Here is a 24,970-nt window from a genome sequence, read left to right as displayed (position 1 = left end):
AATTCAAAGAGAACATACCTGCATCAACACAAGGCCTGATATACAGCAATTTCTCCATAAAATCATTGTTATTGTCATTGCTGCTGGTAGTGTCCATCTTTGCTTAAAGGGAGGGGGAAATTATGTGGTTCCTGGGTGGGCTTCCAAGATTCCTAGAGAGTGGGAGACATCTCAAATATCTCTGATTTATCTTCAGAGCTTGAGTTCATTCAACAATCATTTATTGAGCAGCTACTATGAGCCAGGAGCTCTTCTCTACAAGGTTTCTCCAGTGATGGAACTGACATTCAAGCATGTCTCATACAGATGGATATAAACAACTAAATAAACAAGTAAAACGACCGTGGGTATAGAGATCGTGATCTAAAAGCAAGGAAATGGGGCAGGTGGGGGTGGGGAAGCTACTTTAGACACTAGCTTAGGACAATCTGAAGAGGTGCTATTTGAGAATAGACTTATTCAGCTACACAAGGAGTAAAGAGAAAAGAACAAAGGGCTTCAAGGCAGGAATCCGTGGAGAGGTTGAGAAAAAGAAGTGGGGAAGGCCACTAGGGTGAGATGTCAACAAGGGGCAAACTGGGACTGAATTTTCAGCTTAATGTGCCCCTCAAAACCTAGAGATCTTCTGGGGGAGCACTAGGAGGGGAAGGCAGCTAGGGGGCCTTGGCAGCACCCGGGACAGCGCTCCCACTGTCCATGGTGCTGACATTCTGAGACCCAGTTCCCAGAAGGGAGAAGCCACCGATTCAACAATGGGGCACAAGAGATGAAGTTTCCTACCCTCGAGACGCTGGTGTTCTAGATATGAATAGAGCATCAAAAATGAGTAGAGGCGCCTGGGTGGTGCAGTCAGTTAAGCTTCCTACTCTTGGTTTTGGATCAGGTCCTGATCTCAGGCTGGTGAGCTCAACCCCATGCTGGGCTCTGCGCTCAGCATGGAGTCTGCTTGAGATTCTCTCCTCTCTCCCTCTGCTCTTCATGCTCATTTTCTCTCTGTCTCTAAAGTAAATAAATATAGGGGTGCCTGGATGGCTCAGTCAGTTGATCGTCTGCCTTCAGCTCAGGTCATGATCCAGGATCCTGGGATCGATCCCCATGTCGGGCTCCCTGCTCAGCAGGGAGTCTGCTTCTCCCTCTCCCTCTGCTGCTCCCCCTGTTCATGCTATCTCTCTCTCTCTCTCTCTCAAATAAAATCTTTAAAAAATTAAAAAATAAAATAAATGCTTTAAAAAAATGACTATATTATTGAGGGTCTCCTATTGGCTCAGTCCATGTACTTGGGCAAAATAACGCCCACCTCCCTCAAACATGCACACATCCTAGTCCCCAGAACCTGTGAACATGTCCCCTTACATGGCCAAAGGGCCTTTGCAGAAGTGATTACATTGAGGATCTTGAGATGATCTTGGATGACCCATGTGAGCCCAATGTCATCACAGGGGTCTCTGCAGGGGGGAGGCAGGAGGGTCAGTGTCAGGGAAGGAGAGGATGATGGAAGCAGAGGTCAGAGTGATGCAGTGTAAGAAAGATACAGCCGGCCACCACTGGCTTCAAAAGTGGGGAATGGGGCCACACGACAAAGACTGCAGGTACTCTAAAAGCCAGAAAGGCAAGATAACAGATTCTCCTCTAGGGCTTCAAGAAGAAATGCAGCCCTACAGACACCTGGATTTTAGCTCAGAGAGACCCATTCCGAACTTCTGGCCTCCGGAACTGTAAAATAATGTGTGTTGTTGAAGCAGCAGGTTTGTGGTGATTAGTGACAGAAGCAGTAGGAAAATCATACGGGAGCCAAAGTCCAGAAAAGATGGCTCTTTCCTTCACAGAATCCAGGAATTGGAATTGGAACAACTGGGCATTTGAATCAGGTGGTCTGACCCTAGGCCTGTGCTCTACACTGCCTCACCATGCTGGAAATATCTTCCCTGCTGTTATGGACTGGACTGTGTCCCTGCCATCCCAGTTCATACGCTGACATTCTAATCCTCACGCAAGGACTGAAGGTTTGTGTCCCCTGCTTCAATTCACATGTTGAAATCCCAGCCCCCAATGTCATGGTATCGGATGGGGCTTCTGGGAGGTAATTAGTCACGAGGCTGCAGTCCTTATTAGTGGGATTAGCGAGTGCCCTTGTAACAGAAACCCCAGAGACCTCTCTCACCCTCTCTCTGCCAAGTGAGGGTACAAGAAGTCGGCACTGAAACCCAGAAGAGGCCTTCCCCACAACCCCGCCATGTTGGCACCTTGATCTCAGACTTCCAGCTTGCACCAGTGTGAGAAATAAACTTCTGTTGTGTACGAGCCGCTCAGTCTAAGGCACTTTGTTATCGCAGCCCGAACTAAGACAACCCGGGTCCCCAGCATGTGACTGTATTTGGAGATGGCGTCTCTACAGAGGTAATTAAGTTAAAATGAGGTCATTAGGGTGGGTCCTGATCCAACATGATTGACGTCTGTAGAAGATGAGGAGATTACAACACAGGCACAGAGGGAAGACCGTGTGAGGCCACGGGGGGAAGATGGCCATCTGCAAGCCAAGGAGAGGGGCTTTAGAAGGAACTGGCCCTGCCGACACCTTGACCTTTGACTTCTAAGACTCCAGAACTGAGAAATCGAGGTCTGTTGTTGAAGCCCCTGCAGCCTGTGGCACTGGGTTATGGCGGCCACAGCAAAGCGATATGCCTGGGGACTGTGGGAAGCTCCAGCCCACCTCCAGCTTACCCTGAGTCCGCCTTGAAGAGTAGTGGGCTCTCCAAGCCCACAGACTCACAGTTAGGGTGCTGGTTCGGGGCTACTGCAAGGCGAGGAGGGGAGCTTCAGGTAAGCGTCTAGAAATAGGACATGCGTGCGCCCCAGGGCTGTTCTTGCCCAGCACGGCCTCTCTGGACAACATCACCCATCTCCATGGCATCATTCTCCACCGCTGTCCTGGGGCCTCCCGACAGGTTCCTGGTACAAATCTCTTTTAAGTTCCCACCTCAAATGTCCAGAGCCCCGGCCATCTTTCCCCGAATGGTCCCTGAAGCTCCTCAGACTGAACATGGTCAAAACAGAGCCCAGCATCGTCCGCTTGTCCTACTCCCTTCCCTACACCCCATCTCGGTATAGATACCCCTCCCTGGTCACCTATGCCAACCAAGGTGCCTTCGTCCTCTTGGTGACCCCTGCCCCTAGCCCCCCACTGCACATCAGCCTCAGGGTTCTGAAGAATTTTCTTGTATCTCTTGGCCGTTGTCCTCTCCTTACCATCCCTGTGTCTGCTGCCCCAACCCAGGCCTCATCATCTCTCCTCGGTCCCCTGTAATCTGCCCCTTCTGGAAACACAGATCTGACTGTTCTCCACTCAAAAGCCTTCCAAAGCTGGTGCACTGTTGGTGAGAGGTAAAGTGGTGTAGCCACTGTGAAGAAGAGTGATAATTCCTCACAAAGTTCAACTTGGAACGACCTACGGCCCAGCAATTCCACTGCTGGGTTCACACCCAGAGGAAGTGAAAGCAGGGACTCCTAACCGGGTATGTACACAGCCGTGTTCACAGCAGCCATCACCCACAACGGCCAAGAGGTGGAAGCGACCCCAGTGTCCACTGGCGGACAAATGAATAAACAATGTGGCCCATCCATACCGTGGAATATCGTGGGGACACCTGCTACAACATGGACGAACCTTGAGAGCGTCACACTTAGTGAACGAAGCCAGTCGCGAAAGCTCAAATACCCGAGGACTCCGCTCCCAGGAGGTCCCTGGAGGAGTCACATCCACAAAGACAGAGAGAGGAGATGGTAGCAGCTGGGGCTGGGGGAGGGGGTGGGGAGTTTGTGTTTAATTGGCACAGAGTTTCAGTTTCAGATGAGAAAGTTCTAGAGATGGATGGGGGATGGCCACACACCAATGTGTGTGTATTTAGTGCCAGTGAACTTTACACATAACAGCATGTGGTAAAGGCAGCGCCCAGGGGCCCCAAGAGGCCTGCAGCACACAGTAGGGGCACTGGCCAGGAGCCGGGCCCAGGCTGGAATAGTAACATCCGACCCACATCCCCACTCCCCAAGTGAAGCAAGGGAAGCTCAGAGAGTTTCAGTAACAAGCCAGAGGCCACCAGTAAGAAGCAAGACTGGGTTTCACACCAGGCGGTTTGGTTCCACAGTCTGGACACACCAACACAGTGAATGAGAACCCTCGGGGACCGGTCTCGGCACACCGTAGAGACTGACTCATTCTGTGTGCCCACAGCCGAACACACAGTAGGGCCAAAGCCCAGGAGCCTGTGAAAGTCCTCAAGCCTGCGCATATGCAGTGTCCTCTAGGAACCAGGCTCTGTGCTGCACACAGCAGGACCGTATAGAAAACACAAAGCACCTGCACACAGTACGTCCGGCCTACTGAGCGCAAAGGCTGTGGGAACCTAGTAAGGGAAATGAGGGGTGCCAGAGTGGGCACCCAAAAATCTGTGATGCCCAGGGGGTACACATGGCATTCAGAGGTCCTGTGGTCTGAAGCCAGCACTGAGTAGGCCTATAGGGGAATTCTGAGAGAGCACTCACAGTGGGGTAAGCTAGCTGGGCCTGAGGCTGGGCATGGCACGTGGGTACCGTGAAAAGCTCAAGGCTGTTTCGGCCCCAATTCCGGCCATCCTAGTCATGGAAGGTGGGGCGAGGTGCTCCCCAAACCCAAAGACGACACAAGGCCGCTTCCAAGAGAGGAAGGTTTATTGGGAGTGACTGATCATGGCCATCAGTGCGGTGCGGCCCCTCCCCTTGGGGGCAGGGCAGTCCAGTGTGTGGGCCCCGGGGGCTGGGGTTCAAGGGGGACCCAGGAGGGTCACAGGCATAGCAGCAGGCAGAGAAGGAGTGAGCCACCCCCACAGGGCTCAGCCCCGACCCAGCCCCAGGGGGACCCCTCTTGAGGTCCTCAGGCATCTGCAGCTGAGCTGGGAGGGTCCAGGGGCAGACAGCGCCGGTGCCGGAGAATGGACTTCTCCTCCTCCTGCAGGGACAGGAGCGCCACATGCACACATCACGGGACACTAGTGCTCGTGCATGCCTCAGCCGTGTCACCCCCACCCTGTGGAGGGCCAGGGCCACCCACTCTCACCATCTCAGAGGCAGTGCTGGGACTCGCGCCCTCAGGAGAGCCCCCCTCGTCCCGTGAGCAGTCAGGGCCTGCGTCCTCCTCATACTCCGTCAGGCAGTCCGACTCCTCCCCTGGAATGAGGGAGCAGCGTGAAGTGAGGGGGTGCGGGCTGGCCTGACGTCTCCAGCCATATCCCACAGATCCCAGGCCCAGCTCCGCCCCCCACCCCTGGAGGGTGCCCCTGGCCCCTCACCATCAGCACAGCCGTCAGAAACGTAGCTCGTAGGGGGTTCAATCCGCGACACGATCTCCGCCAAGTCAGTGAAGCCAGAGCTGGGGAAGGCCAACACCTGCGGAGTGGTGTAGGTGAGGCTCTCGGGGCATCTGCGGGGTCCCGGAGTGTCGGGCTGTGGTGTCTCCGGGGCCCCAGAGAGCCAATGGGGAGCTCTCTGGTCTGAGGGGCTCAACTAAATCCAACTAAATCATCTGAGTTTTGGGGGTGCCTCAGCCAGGCTGGGAGAATCTCTATGGTTAAGAGTGGCCCCATTGAGGGAGGTCACAGGCTTACGTCTGCGCGGCGGCTCTCGTTAAGGTCGGCAGATCGCCGGTCCGTGAGCATCTTTTCAATGATGTCGCCCCGACTCCAGCCACCAAACACAGCCTTCCCGTATTGGTAGCCCACATCCTGCGGGAAGGGAGGAGGCTGGAGCCGTGCCTGCAAGCCCTCCTCCCTAATGTGTTCTCTGCCTCCCCTTCTCTGCTTATCTCCATTCTGTGGACCCTTCCTTGGCCTCTCAAGAGCCTGACGCTCTGGGGGAGCTGGCGTCTGAGACTCAACTCATTTCCAAGCCAGCTGCATGTAGCACACTTGTCCCCATATTCCTCATCCTGTGTCCCATCAATCTCTCTACAGTCCTTCCCCCTCAGCCCCATACAGTGCGCCAAGTACCAACTGGCATGAGATGATGGTGTGTCAGCTTATTTCAAGGGCTGCAAATACACAATACATCTGCAGACATCCCCATCTCCCAAGCCTTGACAGACATCACTAATCCATCACGGCACACTCAGCTCCCAATCAATTTCAGCGGCCGTGGGCTAAGACGCATTTTTCAGATCAGCAGCTATGCCACGCAGGGCTCCCCCACGGCTCCCATGCTTGAGGCAGACATGGCTAATTGATCGCCTGTTCGCATTCCCACCAGTGCAGAAATGGCATTAGAGACCTCTAACGTGCTTCAGGCAGTGCAGCTGGCGCACTGTGGGAAACTCAGTTCTTACATGGCACATGCACAGCCACATTCCCTGGACACACTCACTGCAGACATCACAAATCAATTACCACTCTGTTCCTCAAGGATCCCATTTGGGAATGGAGCCCTACCATCCTTTCCCTCAGGTCGCCCTGGGCTTTAGGTAATAAAGCTTTGCCAGCCCACCATACGGGCACCAGGCCACTCCCACCCGCTCACATAGATCTGGTCGAACTTCCCGAAGTCCATGGTCTTGAAGCAGTCGATGGGCGGGCGCAGGTACTCGCAGTAGGAGCTGGACTTAACAACCTCCAGCTGCCGCACGCAGGACACGTAGGCCAGGCGAGACTGGATCTCGGCCATGTCTGGAACCTTGATCTTGTCTGCCCAGGGGTTTAGCCGCTTCCACAGCAGCCACCAGCCAGACAGGCTGTCTCCGTAGGTGCTGAGGTCTGTCTCATCCTGGCTTCCCACATCGATGGCAATGACCGTCTTGGCACCCATACTGCGGGCGATGTCCGCTGTAGGGCCGGTGGCGGTCAGCAGGCAGCTCCCCACCAGGGCCCAGGGCAGGGACATTCAACCCAGTCCCAAAAACACCATCATGCAAATGGTCACACAAAAACCCCATGCAAACAACATGCTGGTATGCAAAGGGCACAGACATCGATGCCCATGATGCTGAGGAGGGGGGGTCCGACGGCGGAGCTTTTAAGTCTGGGGAACTGGGGCTAGAGGGATGGAGGAGATGGAGGCAAAGGGACAAAGTTGCTGGGAAAAAAAGACACCAGGTCAGACACATGGGGGGACAGAGGCGTGGAGGGGAGTGCTGTGGAAAGACAAAGAGCCGTAAAGATACCAGGAAACAGAGACACAGGAGGACAGAGTCAGAGAGGCAGGGAGCCCAAGCAGCAAGAAAACAGACACGGATAGGCATGGAAGTCAAGCCACAAAGGAGAGAAATGCAGGGAAGCAGAGACAGCAACAGAGATTTGCTGGGGAGAAAGTGGTATCAGAGATACGGGAGAATCTGGGGGGAAATTTGGGGCTGAGACGGGGATGACCGTCTGATGACCAAGAACAAGGAGATTCAAGGAAATAGGACAGAGGCGTGAAGGGTAGGTGACAGCCCCGTGAGGAGGGTGGTGTGCCTGTGGGTCTGTGTTTGCGTGTCCGTGTGTCCCACAGAGGGTCCCTGAGTGGGTCTGGGAGAGCCTGAGGGGATGGGGACAGGATCCTATAGCCAGGCCCAGCCCAGGAAGATACCTGAGTCTCCAGCAGACTTTGCACGAGTCCCTCATGAGCTTATCTGTGTGTCTAGGAACATGCTCCCACATCCGTGCGCCTGCGTGCATCTCTGTATCTGTGTGTGTCTCGTGTCTGCGTGTCCACAGCTCTAAACACACACCTGGGCCTGAGTGCATTTCAGTCCACGTGTGTGTAGATCAGCACTGTCCGCCTGGGGATCTGCACACGTGTGTGTGTCTGTTAGCGTGTGCACAGAGCACACACGGCAGGACTTCGCAAACTTTTTCTCAAAGCGGCTGGAGAGAAAATAACTTCCTCTCTTACAACTACCTGACTTTGCCACTGCGGCACAAAGGCAGCCACGAGACAAGGTGTACACGACAACGACAGAGTGTGGCTGGATTTGCTGCCATTGGCTGCTTTCCGGCCTCTGGGGCTGAGAGTGGATGTGCAGCTAGCACGTGTGCCCACTTGTGTGTGCTCACTTCCGGGCTCGCGGAATTCTCAGTGGCACCGCCGGCCCCTGCTCATCTGAAAGCTCCCCTCGGACGCGCAGGTGCCCGCCATCTGTGTGTGTACACTTGTGCGCATCGGAGGCAGCGCGCAGTGTGTATGTGGACAGACTGGTGTGCAAAGACACGGGCCTAATTTCATGGGCCACGTGCATGCGTGAGTACGCCACCCGCACTGTGAGCAGCGAGAACGTGTGAGCACGGGCGTGGCTGGTGTGAACCCAGACGGGTGTCCCGCTGGGCCTGCGTGTCCCTTCCGTGTGCGCACGTGTGTCTATATGTGTCAGTCCATGCTGAACATAGTACATGGGTGCACTTTCCAGCTCCACACACGCCTGTCCTCGGGCATGCCCACGTATCTGCTGCTGTGTGTGCGCGTGTCCGCTGTGCACCCGTCCATGTGTGTGCCTGCACGTGTTCATGCGTGTGGGTGAGCGGGCAGCCACTTGCCTGGGAGGTTGTTGATGTAGCCGCCGTCCATGAGGAGGTGCCCATCCTTCGGGTCGCAGAGCGGCGGCAGGTAGCCCGAGAGCGTCATGCTGGCGCGGACGTACCGCCACAGGGAGCCTGCCCAGCGGGACACACAGACACAAACACGCACAGACACGCTCAGACATGCTCAGAGGCCCGGCCAGCCCGGTGGGCTCGCTGACCTGGCACGTTGTTGACATAGCACCCGTCCACCAGCAGGTGCCCGTCCTTGGGGTCGCAGAGCGGGGGCAGGTAGGGGCAGTAGGAGGCACTGGCCCGGACGTAACGCCACACGCAGCCTGCGGGGACGGCGTGAGGGGGTGAGGCGCCTGACTCATCCCCCAGCCTCCCACCCTTGAGGAGAGACATACCTGGGGCCTCTGGGGCATTAGTGGGTGATGGTTAGTGTTCATCAATCAGGCCAGGGTGGACGGTCACTCATGTTAACAATGTCCCAGGTGCTCGGCTGCCCTCCCTGCACCCCCTCCCCACACAACTGCAGAGGTCGTTGTGGGGCCAGCTGAGGGCACCCACCATCTTTGTGGACACGCATGGCCGAGGCAGTGATGTCCGTGGTCACGTTGAAGTATGGCAGCCACAGGTCCTATGGGCACAGGGACCGAGCTGGGAGAGGAGTGGGGACTCCTGTGGGGAGCAGCGGGGACAGGGCAGGTGAGGGCAGAGGGCACACCTCAATCTGCTTGTCCTGGAAGACCCGGTGGATGCTGCGATTGAAGGCCGACCCGGTGAACATGGACGTGACGGGGTACGTGAGGTCCAGCACCGGCTCCATCACCGACGTCATGCTCTAGGGGCAAGGAGGCTAGCTGGGGTCGAACGGGAGTCCCTTGGCGCCACTAACGAGATGGTCGTGCCAATAACGAGGTGGTCACGCCACTAACGAGGTGGTCACTAAGGGTCCTGATTGCTCCAGCGGGGAGCTGGGGACTAGGGTCACTAACCAGGAGGTCACAAGAGGTCAGCAAGGTCCTGGAGGTTTTGTCATTCGCGTCCAGGAAGGGATTACAGATGAAGTCAGGAAAAGGGCAGAAAAAGCCCAGGAGCCCCTCTGGGATCAGGATTCAGGGTGCTCCTGCGGTAGGCGCCCCCCTCCATACACACCTTAGCCCACTCCCGGGCCCGCTGCTTCGTGCGACTGGCGCTTCGCTCCTCCGCGTACAGGGCCCCGATGAAGGAGCCGATGGAGGTGCCGCCCACCAGGTCGACAGGGACTCCTGCCTCCTCCAACGCCTTCAGCACGCCGATGTGTGAGCAGCCCCTGCAAGGGAGAGAAAACCCACGGACCCACTGGAGATCCCCCAGGCCCCGCCCCCCGGAGCTCCTCTTCTCCCACCTCCCCCACAGGCAAGGAACAGGTGCCAGCCCCACCCCTGCAGGACCGCTCCTGGGGAATAAGCTCCGCCCCTCAGGCACCCTAATCCCTCCTCTCAGGGCGAGCCCGTGGGACAAGCACCGCCCCTCACCTGGCCCCGCCCCCGCCCAGCACGAGGGCAATGGTGTTGCCGGTGAGAACCCGCGCCAGGCGGGAGAAGTCGCTGTGCCGGTCCGCGCGCCTCGAGAAAACCTTCTCGTAGAGCTCGTGCTGGGATGCGGCATGGGTGGGGGCGGGGCAGAGACGAGACGCATGAGGATGGGGGTGCAGGAGGCGCTGTCTGGGCCTCCACACCACCGCTCCTGCCCCCACAGGTCTCTCAGCCCGCCCCGCCCCGGAAAGGCCCTAGAGGCCAGCGCTCCCTGCGGGGGGCCCCTGCAGGCGCGGCGCTCACCAGCTTGGCAGGGCTGCGGCGAGAGAAGAGGCGGCGCGGACAGCGCAGGTGCAGGTGCCCTGAGCACCAGCTGCGCATGTTGAGCCACTCCACCGTGCGCGCGGGGCCGGGGCCCTCCTCCCGGTGCAGCAGCACCAGCTGCTTGAGGGCACGCACCGCTGTGTTCTCCAGCATCTGCTCCAGCTGTGGGGAAACAGGGGTGAAAGTCAGGCATCCTCGCATCCTCGGTCATTTCCTCCCCACCCTCCACACCTGGCCGAGCTTGTGTCCCTGCTTGCCTAACCCCACGGTGAGGGTGCACGGGGCCAGGTGCAGGCACTGGACGGCAGGGGACAGGGTCGGGAGGTGGGGGGTGGGTCACCATGCACGGTCTCCGCACCTGGCCGAGCGTGGGCTCCTGGTCGCCCAGGCCCACGATGAGGATGCAGTCGGCCTGGCGCAGGCAGCGGACGGTCCAGGGTGTCAGCGATGCGTCAGTCTGGTAGAGTACGATGCGGTGCGCGTCCTCCTGCTGGGCCAGCCACCCTGACAACCGGAACTCTTGGATGCTGGGATAGGGGTAGGGCTAAGTCATCCTGGGGGTTGGTCATGGGTCCCACACCTCCTAGAAACCATGTAGCTGCATTCCTGGGAGGAGAGGAACCTAGACACCCAGGCCCCCACATGTCCACGCCCTCAGGGGCGATTCTACCCATGCTCTCCCACTGACTGAAGGGGCACATGCTTCTTGGTCCACCACCCAGAACTCAACCCGATCTGAAGGCGTTCTAGGCTGCAAGTCTATCCCCCACCTCCTCAAACTCCGAACACAGACCTGTCGAGAGCAGAAGCCCCTAGGCGGGCCCGGATGATGTCGCTGTTGAGGAGGAGCGTGGGACCTGAGGATGGGTGACGATGGAGAGTCAGACACCCAGGTCAAGAGAACTGGGGGCCTGACCCACAACACCCCCACCCCACCCCACTGGCCACCGCCCCACCCACACACGCCCTGCATGACCCCCCCCCCACAGACCAGTGGCCTGTTCTCACCCCCACCCCCCGCCACTGACCGATGGCTTGCAGAGCATGCTGCAGCTCCAGAGTGAAGGCCACCATGGGCACCTCAGCACACACTGGCAGGACGGCCACCGTTGCCAGGTTGCTGGCCGGGTTGGTAAGCTCCGAGTGAGGGGGGACGCCTAGTCCCGAGCCTGCTGGGACCCCAGTGAGGGAGATTTGCAGTGCATCCTGCATCTGGAGAGGTGGACCTGCTCCTCCTCCCCAGAAATCCCGCCCCACCTAACTGAGGCTTCGTGACACCACAGCAGAGGTCAAGGCCTCAGGCCTGGACCCACAGCCTCACCCTGTCCCGTCTTGATAAGACCTAGCCATCTGACCTTCAATTTGGGACTTAATCGCAACAGGATCCATTGCATAATCCTACAAGCACGCCACCGGGCCTGCGCGGACGGGCCTCGGTGCTTCTGTCCACTGAAAGGACTTGAACACAAAACTAGTCAGAAACAAATATATTTTTGACCCATCTGTTGCTTCCTAGCTTCTCCCCCGCCTCTTACCTGGACCTCTCACTGCCTCCTCCCCTCCAGCTGCTTCCCCAAACATTCTGAATAAGCTTAAACGACCTTCTGGGGCTCCCAGCTCCTACATGACCTGCCCCTTCCCCCCATCCCTTCCCCTTGCTCACTATCCTCCTTGAAGTGCTTCAAAACCACAAAACCCTATGTGCGGGGGCCTTCCTCATTCTCTTCAAGGCCACGCCCTATCTCATTTGTCAAGTCCCAGCTCACTGTCCCCAGAAAAACCTCCCTCCCTCTGTCACACTCCATCAAGGCCTTCTTTTGTTTTCCTCACTGTATGTGTCAGCTTGTGACATCACACTTTTTCTTTGTATTTTTCAAACATCTTGCTTGCCAAGCTGTAAACCCTTCTAGGAGCCTCATCTGCTTTGTGCACTCTCCCCAGCCCCTGTGCCCAGCACAGGGCCTAGTACATATTAGGTGCTCCCTGGGAAACTTTTCTGTATCTCATCAACAGAGAGGCACTCAGGGGCCCGAGATCTTAATGTTTCCGCCAGCAAGGCTGCCCCACAATTGTGACAAGGGTGGACCAATGATTCGTACTCATGGGCCAAGACTGGGGAAAAAATCTGTTGGGGGAAGACCCTGACCATCGGGACGGGCCTTAGCCAAGGCTCACCACTGCCCCCACCATCCAGGTGTCAAGGCTGAAGGGGCAGAAGACCCCGGGTGCAGGCAGGAGCAGGTGTAGAGGCGCGGCTGACTCAGGCTCTCCCTCACACAGAATCTCTGCTCCTCATTTCCATGCACCTGGAATCCGACTCCATTCCCAACGTACCCTAACTCAGCAAACTACACCTTTCAGTTGGCCAGGAATTCCAGAAGCCCCTTCCCAACTTGGCCCCCAGCCCCGGCTTCCACCCCACGGACTTCATTTCCCAGCATACTCTCCTAGGACACTCTCCCCCAGCGTGCTCAGAATGTGGACTCCATTCGTCCGCAGGCCCCGACACCCAGAACCAAGTTCGCCCCTGAAGACTCCACCCGCCGGCAATGACAGGTATTTTAGATTACATGAAAAGCATGGCCTGGGTCTAGGGCTCTGTTTCCCCGCGTGCCCAGGACCCCGAACTCCATCCCCCACCCCCTCCGGCAAGCACCAGAAATCAGATCCCACTCCTACTTTAAGCCCCACCCAGAGCGTGGTTTATACGCCGGACTCCATTTCCCAGCATGCCCAGGGCTTAGCCCCCCCCCAAGCGTGTTCTAGGCGTCGGACTACATCCCCCAGCATTCCCGGGGACAGCCGGCTCTCACCTGGGAAGGGTCCTTGCAGCTGCTGCAAATTCCCTAAAATCTTCTGGCTTAGCAGGTGGATGAGGCGAGTTACGACCTGGGGCACGGGAGGCCAGCGTTCCAATGAGACGAGAGGAGCAACTGTTTTAGTTCTACTTTTCCCTCCTCCTACCGGGGTGCCTGGGTCCCCGTTACTTGGGCCTCACGCCGAAGAGCCTTGCCCAAACTCGAGGGTTTCCGCCTCCTCCCCGCTCCCTGGGGCTCTATCCGCCCTCAATCTGTCCTATTAGGCCCTGCCCCCTCGGCCCCCGCCCCTCAGTAGGAGACCAGCCCACACAGCTTCGGGCGGCACCTGAGGGTATCGACGTTTGATGTGGCCCAGGGTGCCCTCCGGAAGTTTGGCCAGCTCCGTGTCCCGCACAGCGTGCACCGTCGTGGCACGAGGCTGCCGTGTCAGCGCCTCCACCTGGGGGGGCCCCCCCGTACATGACCAGGTTTGCTTGAGCCCGGAGGCCCCAATAGGAAAGGGGGAGCGAACCGTGGGTGCAGACAAGAGGCGCGACCGCCCTACCCCGACAGACCCCGATATGGGTGGAAATCAAACCCCGTACTCATTACGGCTTCAGGGAGAGGGAGAGGGTTAGGGATCCATGCCCGGAGGGAGGATGCGGGGCCTGTCTCCTCTTCTAATAGATGTCTGGGGACAGAGTCCGATTAAGACTCACCACCCCAAGAATTTGCCCCCTCCTGCCCACGGAAAGGAGCTGGGCAAGCGGACTGGGCTAGGCCAAAGGTCGGGAGTCGCCATCTCCCACCCATCAGATTACCTGGGACGACGTGTTTGTTGGTAGGAGAGGTGGGGGGAACGCGTAGCGGGAGTGATCAGAGGGCAGTGGGTGGTGCTGCACTCACCACGCCAATGAGGTCCCCGCGGCCATACTCGCCCACCAGCTCCTTCTTGCCGGTGCCCCGCTGGATGACGCTGCGCAGCCGCCCATTGAGCACAATGTAGGTGCAGTCGGAGCGGTCGCCCTGCCTGGGGTGGGGAGCGGGTAAGACAGGGTCTGGGCTGGGTCTTAGGCAAGGCCTGAGCTGCAAGAAGAGGCAAGGGCTGCACCTGTACAAAGCGCGTCCTGCCTCCACCGCCGTCCAGTCGATGGCAAAGTCCATCTGGCGCACAAAGGGCGACATCCTCGCAGCCACAGTGTGCGCGGCACTCAGCACCACACTGGGCTGTGCACGCATGATCCTGGAAGGGAAAGTTAGGGGTGCATGGGCTGGGGGGGTGCCCTGGCACATTCCTTAGGAAGTGGAGAGGGTGGGTGACGGCCTGCAGTGGGATCAGAAGGGCTCAAAGCTGCCCTGGAAAGGCACTGGGCATCCAGAGGGATGACCTCTGCCACAGAAGAATGGAGTCAAGTGGGGGCCCTCCAAGTGCCACTCCCACCCCACCATGGAGAGGGGGTGCCCAGCCGTACTCATAGAAGTCGGACTTAGAGATCCTCAGGAAGGTGCAGTCACGCTGGGCTCTCAGTGTGAAGATGAGGGGCTCGCCCGTGAGCACTGCCAGCTGCCCCACCAGCTCCCCAGGCTGTGCCACGAACAGGCACACATCCTCTGCCTTGTCAATCATGCGCTGGTAGACATGCAGGCAGCCCCACAGCACAAAGTGCAGGCTCACATCCTGTGGGGCAGAGGCAGAGATGGGCACATGGGCAACAGTCCCGGCCTCCACCCAGCTCGATGCACCCAGAAGAAAGGCTAAGGAAGGAAAAATTGGAGGGGGGGAGTAAAGGCTTTGGATAGCTCTGAGCTGTGCAGCATATGTATCTAATTCCCATTCGGCACCCAGGGCAGACATTACTAATGGATCACCAAAATCTGAGCTCAAATTAAGGCCCATAAATTATTTTTTTAATAAAGGTTCTATTTTAGGGGCGCCTGGGTGGCGCAGTCGTTAAGCGTCTGCCTTCGGCTCAGGGCGTGATCCCAGCATTCTGGGATCGAGCCCCACATCGGGCTTCTCTGCTGGGAGCCTGCTTCTTCCTCTCCCACTCCCCCTGCTTGTGTTCCCTCTCTCGCTGGCTGTCTCTCTGTCAAATAAATAAATAAAATCTTAAAAAAAAAAAAAGTTTTATTTTACGTAACCTCTATGCCCAACATGAGGCTCAAACTCATAACCCTGAAATCAAGAGTCACATGCTCTATGAACTGAGCCAGCCAGGCGCTCCAAGGGCCATACATTTTCAACATAGCCAGCGAGAGGCTGGAAGGAGTGGCTATGCAGGGGTGTGGCTGAGCTTAAACCCTCTTTGCTTAGGCCGAGCAAGTAGCCCATGTAAGAAGCAAGGCTGGACCCTCACCTCACCCCATGTCGAAATAATCAAATACATAAATGTAAGAGCTAAACCTATAAAATTCTTTGAAGAAACTACAGCAGCCCATCTTTGTGACTTTGAATTTGGCGATGAATTCTTGGATAGGACACCAAAAGTATAAGCAACAACAACAAAAAATTGACAAATTGGACTTGACTAAAATTGAAAAAAATTTTTGACTTTCAAAGGACACTATCAAGAAAGTGAAAGGACAACCCAGAGACTGGGAGAAAATATTTGCAAATCATACATGTCTGCTAAGGGTCTTGTATCTAGAGTACATAAAGAATTCTTAACAACTCAATAATAAAAAAAAATCTAACTCAATTAAAAAATGGACAAAGGCTCTGAACTGACACTTCTCCAAAGATAAAGGACCAATCAGCACATGAAAAGGTGCTCAAAATCAGGGGCACCTGGGTGGCTCAGTCAGTTAAGCGTCTGTCTTGGGCTCAGGTCATGATCTCAGGGTCCTGGGATCGAGCCCCCAGCCCCTGTCATTGGGCTCCCTGCTCAGCGGGGAGCTTGCTCTTGCTCCTTTCTGTCTGTCTGCCCCTCGTCCCTCCTCCCTGCTTGTGCCTTCTCTCTCTCAAATAAATAAATAAATAAATAAGATCTGTAATAAAGAAAAGATGCTCAAAATCATCCATCGCTAGGGAAATTCAACTCAAACCCGTGAGACGCTCCTGCACACACGAGGGTAACTAGCATCTAAACGTGTTAGGGTGTAGATGTAAAATAGGGCTGCCGCTCTGGGAAACAGTCTGGCAAAAGTCAAAAACAGTCCACAAAGAGTTAAAAGTAGAACTGCCCTGACCCAGCAACTTGACTCCTAGATATACACCCAAAAGAAATGGAAACCTACATGCCCACAGAAATTCGTGCAGAAATCGTGGCAGCGGCATTATGCATAATAGCCAAAAGGTGGGAATCACTCGTGCCCATCAGGTGACGAGTGCATGCACAACATGCGGTAGGCCCACACCCCCGATGATTTCATCCTAAAGAAGTGGTACCAACACACACAACAGCGTGGATGAACCTTGAAAACATGATGCTAAGTGAAAGAAGTCAGCCACGGGGGGCCTCATCCGGTATGATTCTGTTTATGTGGAATGTCCAAAACAGGCAAGTCTAGAGAGACCTAAGATTAGGAGCTGCTTACCGCTAGGGTGGGGGTTAGGAGGCAAGAGGAGAAGAGCTAAAGGGTATGAGGTTTCTTTTCAAGGTGATGCAAGTCTCTTCATTGCAAGACTTCTCAGAGCCTTGAATATACTAATGGTGTTCACAAAGGGCTTCCACAAAGGGATCGAATAGCCAACATTTCCCAAATCTGTTTGAGCACAGATCCCCTGCTTGTGATATAGGTGTTTCATGAAGCACCCTTTGGAAAATGTCTGTAAAGCAGAGTTTCTTAACCCTGGCACTATTAACATTTGGGGCTGGATAATTCTGCTGGGGGGGGCTGTCCTGTGCATTCTTGCATCTCTGGCCTTTACCCACTAGATGCCAGTAGCACCCTCCCAAGTCAATAAAAAATCTCTCAACCTTGGCAAATGTCCCTAGAGTGGGGGTGGGGCTTAAAAACCACCCCCGAATGAAAAACCACTGGTATGAAATTTTGGAGGGAGGCAAAGCAGATCAATGTCCCTAACAAAGTTCTGAAGACCCCCAGCAGCCTTGAGCGGCTGCAGACCAACCAGTCTGGTCTGTTAGCAGGCCAGGCTGGGGCTAAGTTGAGCCCAACAGAGTCTCCCAGGTAAGCAGGGCCCCGGGGCCCAGCACAAGAGCCACAGTGTAACCACGATTCCTCCCACCCCCAAGTACCATGGTCAGCTGGCAAAAGCCTCACCCAACTTCCTCTATAGAAAGGAGTCCACCCCTGTAATAAGCAGCTCGAAGTGACAGCTTAATCAACAGACCAAGTGATACAACAATATCCCAGCCAGCTAGCAGGTGGGCCACCCCCCTCCACACCCCCTCCAAGCCCAGGCCCTCCCTCCCCCTCCCCTGAGGTGGGGCTGCAGTCTCAGTGCCTCTGTCATGTTACCCAGCAGTCTCCCCGTGAGCTGCTCCAGACCCCCCCCCCCCCCCCCCGCCGAGCCTGCCACCTCTGAAAACCTTAAGCAGTACAGAGCCACTTTTCAATCCTGGTGACAATTCTAGCAGGGAGGTACTGTTAATACCCCATTCCACAGATGAGGAACCTGAGAACTATCTCAATGATCTGCACAAGGTCAAAGAGGAAGTCAGGCTGGAGTGTGATCACAACTCTGCCCCTCCCCCCCAGTCCAGAGCCCTCCTCCTCTGTGCTTCCGGACTGTGAAATCATGACCAGGTCTCAGATTCCCCATGTGGACAATAGATGCATTTGTGGGATATAATTTCCTACACTCCCAGGTGCTGCCAGGAAGCCCTGAAATCCAGCTCCAGGGGCTAGTTCACGGCCTCTGGGTCCAGATTCTGATCCTACAGACTTACTGCATACCCATCCTGGCAGGGACCCAAGAGGAGAAGCAGACAGTACATCAGAGCATACCGTAGAATTGAAAGGTCACAAAACAGCAGTCACAGGAAAGACCAGGGCAGGTAAGAGAGATCTAGGGCTGTGGCCCTCAGGTAAAAGGTTTGAGGATTAGAGAGGAAAGGTCAGGAAGTCCAGAGGGCAGAGAGATCAGAGTCATAGCATCTAGGGGCAGGGATGGAAATGACACACGGAGAGATGTACATACAGGGTCAAAGGGTAAGGATCAGAGATCAGAAAAATGTCTTGGGTCAGGGTTGCGTTAGAGACCAGGGGTCAGCCTCACCTGGTCCCCCTGGCGGGCGATGATGGTGCCAGCTTTGGCATGATGGAGCAAAACCCGGCTGTTCAGGAGGGAGGGGTCCTGGAGAGAAAGCGGGGGTTGAGATGGGCCCATATGGGCCTCCCCGTTCTCTGCCCCACATGCCCCAGGACCCCGTGGCCACCCACCTCAATCCGCATCAGTTTTGCCAGCTCCCGCTTCGCTGCCTCAAAGATGCTGCTTGTCTGGCGTCCCTGGTAGGGGCCGAAGGGGCAACCACCGGTGGCCAGCTCGTCCTCGCAGTAGCTGTGCTCACAGGCGCCTGCTGGCTGTTCCCGGGGCTCCTGAGTGGGGGTCTGCACGGGGCAGGGCCTGTGACCTCTGTGCTCCCACCTGACCTTCTTTCGGGGATGCCACTATGGGCCAGGCCAGGGCTCTGGGAGGGCACTGGGGAGGGGAGGGGGCAAGGGCAAGGCCTTACCCGAGCGGGAGCTGCCTGGGGCCCCCCTGAAGCCTCTTCCTGCAGGGACATGGAGATCCGACCACGCTCATATGCCATGTCGAAGTCTGAGCGGGGGCCACCCTGTAAGCCTGCGGTGGGCAGGGGGTAATTTATAAAAACAATAAAGATGAGAGTGATCCCAGTTGACTTATGTGCCAAATCCCCTATCTGCGCAGACGTGACTACTCTGCTACTGCACTCGCCCTCAGAATCCTTCTTAACCACTGCTGCGAAGACACCGTCTTAATAATTACCCACAAAGAAATCATGAGAATACTGCCAGTATTCCCACTTCACAGACGGGAAAAATCAAGGCTGGTATGCCTACAGGCAACCCAGAAACCTGATGGCTGCCCCCCTCCCCCACCTGGTGCCCCAAACCTGAAATGTCCACGGGCATGGAGATGCAGCGACTCAGCAGGGGGGCAGAGGGAGCCTCCAGGGATGTGGGCTTCACTGGGTCCCCTGGGAGAGACACGTGGTCAGGCTCCTGCCCCTCAAAGCCACCAGGCCTAAAGCTAGGATCACAGGGTAGGGAACTGCACGGGGTTTAGAGAGGGGTCGGCTCACAGTCTGAGGACTGGGGGACTAGGAAAGTGATTCTGATGGCCCCCTGGGGCCAAGGCCAGGGGGTCTCCAGGGGAGCAAATGGGAGTCAGACCTGGGTACCTAGCTATGGGGTCCCTGGGACATGGTTGGGGTCATCTCTGATACCTGCCGGTCCAGGCAGTGGGGCCCCAGTGGGGTCAGGCGGCCGGCCAGGAGTCTCCCTAGGCTCCTCAGTAGCTGAGGTGCTGACCACCCTCTTGGAGCCACGCACGGGGCTGGTGCGGGCTGGGAGGCCAGGGCTGGGGAAGAGGCGCAGGGGCTGGATCTCCTGGTAACAGAGAGTACCCTGTGGTAGGTCCTGGGAGGCATGCATCCCGCCACCACCCTCCCGGCCCCATATTCCCTGCGCTCCCTGCGCAACTCACATGGCTAAACAGCTCATTGGTCAGACCCAGGTAGTTGTGAAGTGCCAGAAAGGTGACCCGCTGCAGCCTCACCATGATGATCTGTGGCCAGGAAAAAAGGGGGGCGTGATACACTGGGGAACGAGAATCAGATAACAAGAAGCGGAAGAAAATGCGGACTAGGCATTAAGGGGGTGGACGTGTAGGGAAGGTCAGGTTCGGGAGCAGTAAAGGGCTGGCCAGGCGCAGAGGGCGAGCCAGGGAGAAACCCACAATCAGGTGGCAGAAGCCTGGGGAGAAGGGGTGGAGGCAGCTAAAGGGAGGGGACAGGGGCCCCCAAAGAGCTGGCTGCTCGGGGCTGATAAGCACAGCTTGAGCGCCTCCTGGCTGCTGAGCGCCAGCCCGCAGGTGCCTGGGATGGGTGGAGGCAGGTGGAGGGAGGCCGAAGGCCCGCTGACCTGCACCACCCGCACCAAGCTCTCAGGGTACTTGGTGAAGACGGTAGAGAAGGCCTCCACCGGCAGCCGCAGCACTGTGGAGTCTCGGGCCGCCCGGGCAGACACAGTCCGCTGGGGGTGCTGGTGGCCCTGTGGGTGTGGGGAGGATGAGGAGAATCAAGATCAGGGGCTGTGCACTGCCTCACTGCTCCCCAAGTCCTTCCCAATGCCAGCACCTTGCGAGACCACTGGCAGCATCGGAGAGGACTTTCGGAGGTTGGGGCCCCCCAGACGACCCTCTCTAAACCAGCCCACTGACTAGGTCCTCATACCCAGCCTCCTTGTCCCCCAAGACTGATTACTCACGGTGATGACATCCAGGATGCTCAGAAGGCTGTTGACGCTGTCCCCAGGGACCACTTCCTTCACCACACACTCCTTCCCATCCTGAGACACAGGGGGCGGGGGCCGGGGGGCTGACCGGGGCTGTCCCCACCCTGCTAACTGGCATTCCAACCCCTGAGCATGCCACTGGTTCTCAACCTCACCACCCAGTGATCACTGACACCCCGATCCCCAAACCCACCAAATCTTTGAACAGCATCATAACCACTGACTGTGTAGACCAACCCGACACCCTTGCACCTTCGTTCCCAACTTCTGCCTGTACATCTCAAAAGACCACTAACCCCGCTGACCAACAGCAACGCCCAGTCCCCACTGCCCATCTCCCAGCAGTGCCCCGCAGCTGGTCCACTCACCGGCCCCGGCAGACAGAGCTCCAGCAGCCCATCCTGTACCACGTAGATACTGGCATCCGGCTGGCCTGGCCGGAAGACGTAGTCCCCCTGGCTGAGCCGCTGGAAGACCATATGTCGGCAGAGCTCCAGGAAGAGCGGCTTCTCGAAGTGGCCCAGCACCCTGTTGGATGGGGGGGAGGGGGAGGAATGCAGGAGGTCAGGTGAGCCCCCAGCTCTGCAGCCCCCCCCCCCGCCTGCACCCCAACACTGACCGGACATTCTTGAGCATGTAGAGCACCTCGGAGGGCAGGTGGGAGTTAGCCAGGTCGCCCTCCGTCAAGTCAGCCTCGAGCACCGCAGGCGGGGGCTCCTTCCGCTGAAGCGTGGGTGCCTCTTTCTGGATACGAAGGATCCTGGTGGGAAGAGAGAGGTGCAGGGGTCAAGTGGGGAGAGGGCTCGGGCAGACCTGAGATGCCCACATAACCTTTCCTCTAAATCACAAAAACCGAGGGTCAGCAAACTCTGGCCCACTACCTACTTCCGTAAATAAAATTTTATTGGCATGCAGCCACGTTAATTCGTTCACATGTTACCTGCGGCTGCTTTCACTCAACAATCAAAGCTAAAAAATTGTAATACAATTGTATGACTTGCAAAGTCTAAAATGTTTACTGATCTGAACCCTTACAAAAAAATCTGCCGTCCTCTGACGTAAAACCCTGAAATCACCCCTTTAGTTTGGCAGACTCCTGACATAAAATATGGGCTGACCCCAGAAATTGTACCTCCATTCATCATGGGACCCCTGAGACCATCCTTCCTAGGGCAGACTAGACCCAGAGATAGCTTCCCTAATGCAAGCACAGTTCTGGAGTAGCTTCCATCATACAAGGAAACCCCATCAGCTGCTCTGACCTTTGTAAAGCTCCCAGAGCTGGCCTTTCCTTCCAGATCTCAGAGAACCCTGAGATGACCCCTTCAATGACCACAAAAACTCCTGAAATAGCTCTCACTGTACGTGGAAAGTACAGATACAGCTCTTCTGCTACTCCCAGACCTGGAAGAGCCCTTCCCTGCAAGTCACAGGTACTACTGAGATAGCCCCTCCCCAGACACAAGCCCCCTGAGATAGACCCTCTAAAATGGGCAGACGCCTGAATTAAATTCCATGATATAGACAAATCTAGATAGAGCTTCCCCTCTGATCAGAGAGATCTTGGGCTAGCCCTTGCCTAGTTCACAGAGAGCTGAGATAGCTCCCCGAAGGTCACGACAACATCAGTATAACTCCTCAACAGTATGCACACACGTAGACAACCCCCAAGACAGGAGATATAGACCCTCAACTGATCATGGAGGGTCTAGAGCTAGCCCTCCTACTGAAGTCACAAAAAGCCATGTGATGACACATCTGCTGATCACAGCCCCGGGATGACACCCTCCGTGGGATAGCCCTTAGTGCGAAGACACCCTTGAGACAGACCTTCAAGTATATTCCATGATGTCAGGAGACCAACCTCACAGCCAGCTTCCAACTTAGAAAGATCCCTGGGAGAGCCTTTCTCAGAGATTCTGAGATAGCCCTTTGCTGATGGCATGGAACCCTGAGATGTCCTTCCTATGCTTCTTAGAGCAAGAAGATTCTTGAAATAACTCCTGGGGAACAGAAACGCCTAAGATAGCCTCCTTAGTGTAGGAAGAACTCCAGGGTAGGTGACATAGAGAGATGCTTTCTGATGTAGAGAGATTGCTGAGATAACCCCTAGAAAACAAAAGCTAGAGATAGCCCCTCCGGTAGGTCACAGAACCACCTGAGTTAACCCCAATGAATCACCTCCTGTGTGGGGAGACCCCTAAACCTATTACAAAGCATCTGAGATACTGACCAGAGATAACTGGCTCACAGACACCCCGTTGTAGGGGGAACATCGCTGAGATACACCGTCTCAGGGCACAGAGACACCAGAGCTGGCCTGTCTGGTATGGGAGAGCTCTGAGATAGCCCCTCTGATGTGGGAAGACTCCCAAAACAGTCCGTGCGGTTCAAAGAACCCTTAGATCCACCCTTGGTGTGGGCTGATTACTCAAATGGTCCCTGAGATAGCCCCCAGTGCCAGGTACACCCCAGTACAGCCTTACTTCTTGGCAATGTTGAGCATCTTAAGTTTCTTTTTCATGCGTGGCCGGGAAGTGGTGCAGACGGAGGCATCCACCAGCGAGGAAGTGGATTGTGATACCTAGGAAAATTAAGGATGGGGGATGGGTGACCTGCCAGTTCAGACCGAGGGAAGAAGGGGCCAGATCCAGAGGACCCTAGTCAAGGAGGACGGGCTTACTAAGACGTGTAAAAACGAAAGGAAAGAATCTCTGTGCGTTCAGCGTGGACCCGAGGGGTCCTAGACTCACCTTCCGCATAATCTTCCGCCCATAGAAGAGCACTTTGTCCCTCTTCCGGAATCGATACCGGGGGCCATCCGGTGCTGGCGTTTCTGGGGATAAGTGGAGAGAGAAGCACTCTGAGCTCTGCGCAGTCTCCACGCGGCCAGAGATGAGGACATTGCGTGCAGACTCCCCTAAGTCCCAACTCTACTGCCTCAGTCACCCAGGAATTTCAGCTCCCCACTCCGCCGCCTCCCCGGAGGGGCCTTCCGGGTCCTCACTCGGCACTCGCAGCCTCCGCACCAGCAGGAGGATGAGCACGGCCGTGACCAGCACCGCGACTCCGGCCCCAATCATCACGCCCAGCACCTGCGGGATGAAGGGCACTGGCTGCGCATCGCATACCCGGCCTGCCGAGCCCTCCCCGAAGGCCGGGACGCCCCCGTCCCCATCCCATTCTGTCAAGTCCGCCGCCCCCGAGGAGGTCACAATCGGCGCGTGCCTCGACGGCCCCATCTGCAGAATGGGCCGCCGATGCTCCCTCCCCGGGGGCGCAACTCTTCCGGCGGCTCCGCGGCCCGCGGTGCACGCCGGGAAACGTAGTTCTGTCTGATCTGGTTCTCGCGGGACCAAAATGATGAGCGCTAAGCATTTCGGGAATTGTAGTCCCCGCAGCGCCACACAACCCAACCTTTACCATTCCGGTTTGCAACGGAGCCTCCATCAGTTACTTCAGACTGGGCGGCAGGTCTGGTAGCCAGGAGTCCTGGGGAATAAGAAGCAGGAGGAACCGGTGCAAGTCGTCACTCTGGGCCCGCTTCTCCCCTGCCCCTACCTCGAGCCTTACCCCCTTCGTACTCGCCGCCTGGATGGCTTCGCTGGCCAGGGAACGGCTGGTGGGGCGCTGCAGAGCAGAGGGGTAGTGTAAGTTGACCTCGATGCCCAGGCTAGGGAGCAAGGCGAGTCCCTGGCTCCCAGCCTGGCTTCCTTCACGCACACGCCGGGCCGCCTAGACACCCCACGGATACAGCCCCACCCTGGGGCCAAAGGGCAGCCGGCCGGACACCCACAGTCAGCAGCCTGCGAACGGATCCCCGAAGGGCCCGCCTTCCTCCCGCAAGTGGCCCCCTCCTAGCCTCTACCCTGAGGGATTGATCAATCCTGACCCAGCAGACCCTATGCCGCAACCCCCTGATAAGACTGGATGCCCCACCCCAGGGAAACTGGGGCCTTCAAGCCACGGGGTCGGTCTGGCTTCTGACCCAGACCTGCCCCTGGGGATACCTACGGGCTGGGGCGCTCGAGAGTGCTGCTGGAAACTCCCACACAAGAGGTCCTGGGGTAATGCGGAGGTCTCCGAGGAATCCCTGGACGCTCGCAGTGGGGCGGGCTCGCAAGGTGCTACTAACTGATTCTAGATTTACCGTCACGCCATTAGTAAAGTTTGGGGTCTCTGACAGTGTGAAGCATCACTGGGACTCTGGGAACGATGCTGGCGCCATTACTGGGAGACGTAACCAGGGACGCTGGAATTACTGGGGGTCACTGTAAAGTTACTGAGAGATTCTCAGGAATACAGGACTATTCCTGGGAAAACGGAGCTGGGTGGGCACGTCCCTGGGTCGTTTAAGCGAGAGAGC

The 24,970-nt window shown here is 56.8% G+C and overlaps 1 protein-coding gene across 10 annotated transcripts; it reads right to left on the bottom strand.

Annotated features, from left to right (window-relative positions):
• Nucleotides 1–4,689: 4,689 nt before the first annotated feature.
• Nucleotides 4,690–24,324, bottom strand: PNPLA6 (patatin like domain 6, lysophospholipase). Of its 10 annotated transcripts, none has more exons than XM_045774284.2 (34): nucleotides 24,189–24,324; nucleotides 24,028–24,096; nucleotides 23,612–23,699; nucleotides 23,358–23,440; nucleotides 23,091–23,188; nucleotides 21,224–21,364; nucleotides 20,973–21,132; nucleotides 20,578–20,658; nucleotides 20,233–20,361; nucleotides 19,796–19,876; nucleotides 19,536–19,698; nucleotides 19,203–19,286; nucleotides 18,801–18,910; nucleotides 18,508–18,675; nucleotides 18,344–18,421; nucleotides 14,634–14,839; nucleotides 14,273–14,404; nucleotides 14,068–14,191; nucleotides 13,508–13,621; nucleotides 13,177–13,252; nucleotides 11,392–11,535; nucleotides 11,157–11,220; nucleotides 10,722–10,890; nucleotides 10,343–10,525; nucleotides 10,040–10,158; nucleotides 9,678–9,834; nucleotides 9,247–9,363; nucleotides 9,090–9,159; nucleotides 8,535–8,651; nucleotides 6,544–6,845; nucleotides 5,640–5,756; nucleotides 5,325–5,421; nucleotides 5,093–5,202; nucleotides 4,690–4,984 (listed from the first exon to the last, which is right to left on the bottom strand). In XM_045774284.2, the coding sequence occupies exons 2-34, from the start codon at nucleotides 24,052–24,054 to the stop codon at nucleotides 4,910–4,912; spliced, it is 3,984 nt and encodes a 1,327-aa protein (XP_045630240.1). In that variant the 5' UTR covers nucleotides 24,055–24,096; nucleotides 24,189–24,324; the 3' UTR covers nucleotides 4,690–4,909. The 10 variants fall into 10 exon arrangements, 9 of the variants coding, with proteins under 9 accessions (XP_045630240.1, XP_087723444.1, XP_045630238.1 ...); XM_087867318.1 differs by having other exon boundaries at nucleotides 24,022–24,096; nucleotides 24,178–24,234; XM_045774282.2 differs by having other exon boundaries at nucleotides 24,178–24,234.
• Between the last annotated feature and the right edge of the window lie 646 nt (nucleotides 24,325–24,970).

This window comes from Ursus americanus, chromosome 14, assembly GCF_024610735.1.
Source record: "Ursus americanus isolate L20-20 chromosome 14, mUrsAme1.1.p, whole genome shotgun sequence".
NCBI classification, from domain to species: domain Eukaryota; kingdom Metazoa; phylum Chordata; class Mammalia; order Carnivora; family Ursidae; genus Ursus; species Ursus americanus.
Note: the sequence above shows the minus strand (reverse complement) of the source record. Positions and strands in the feature narration are given on the sequence as shown.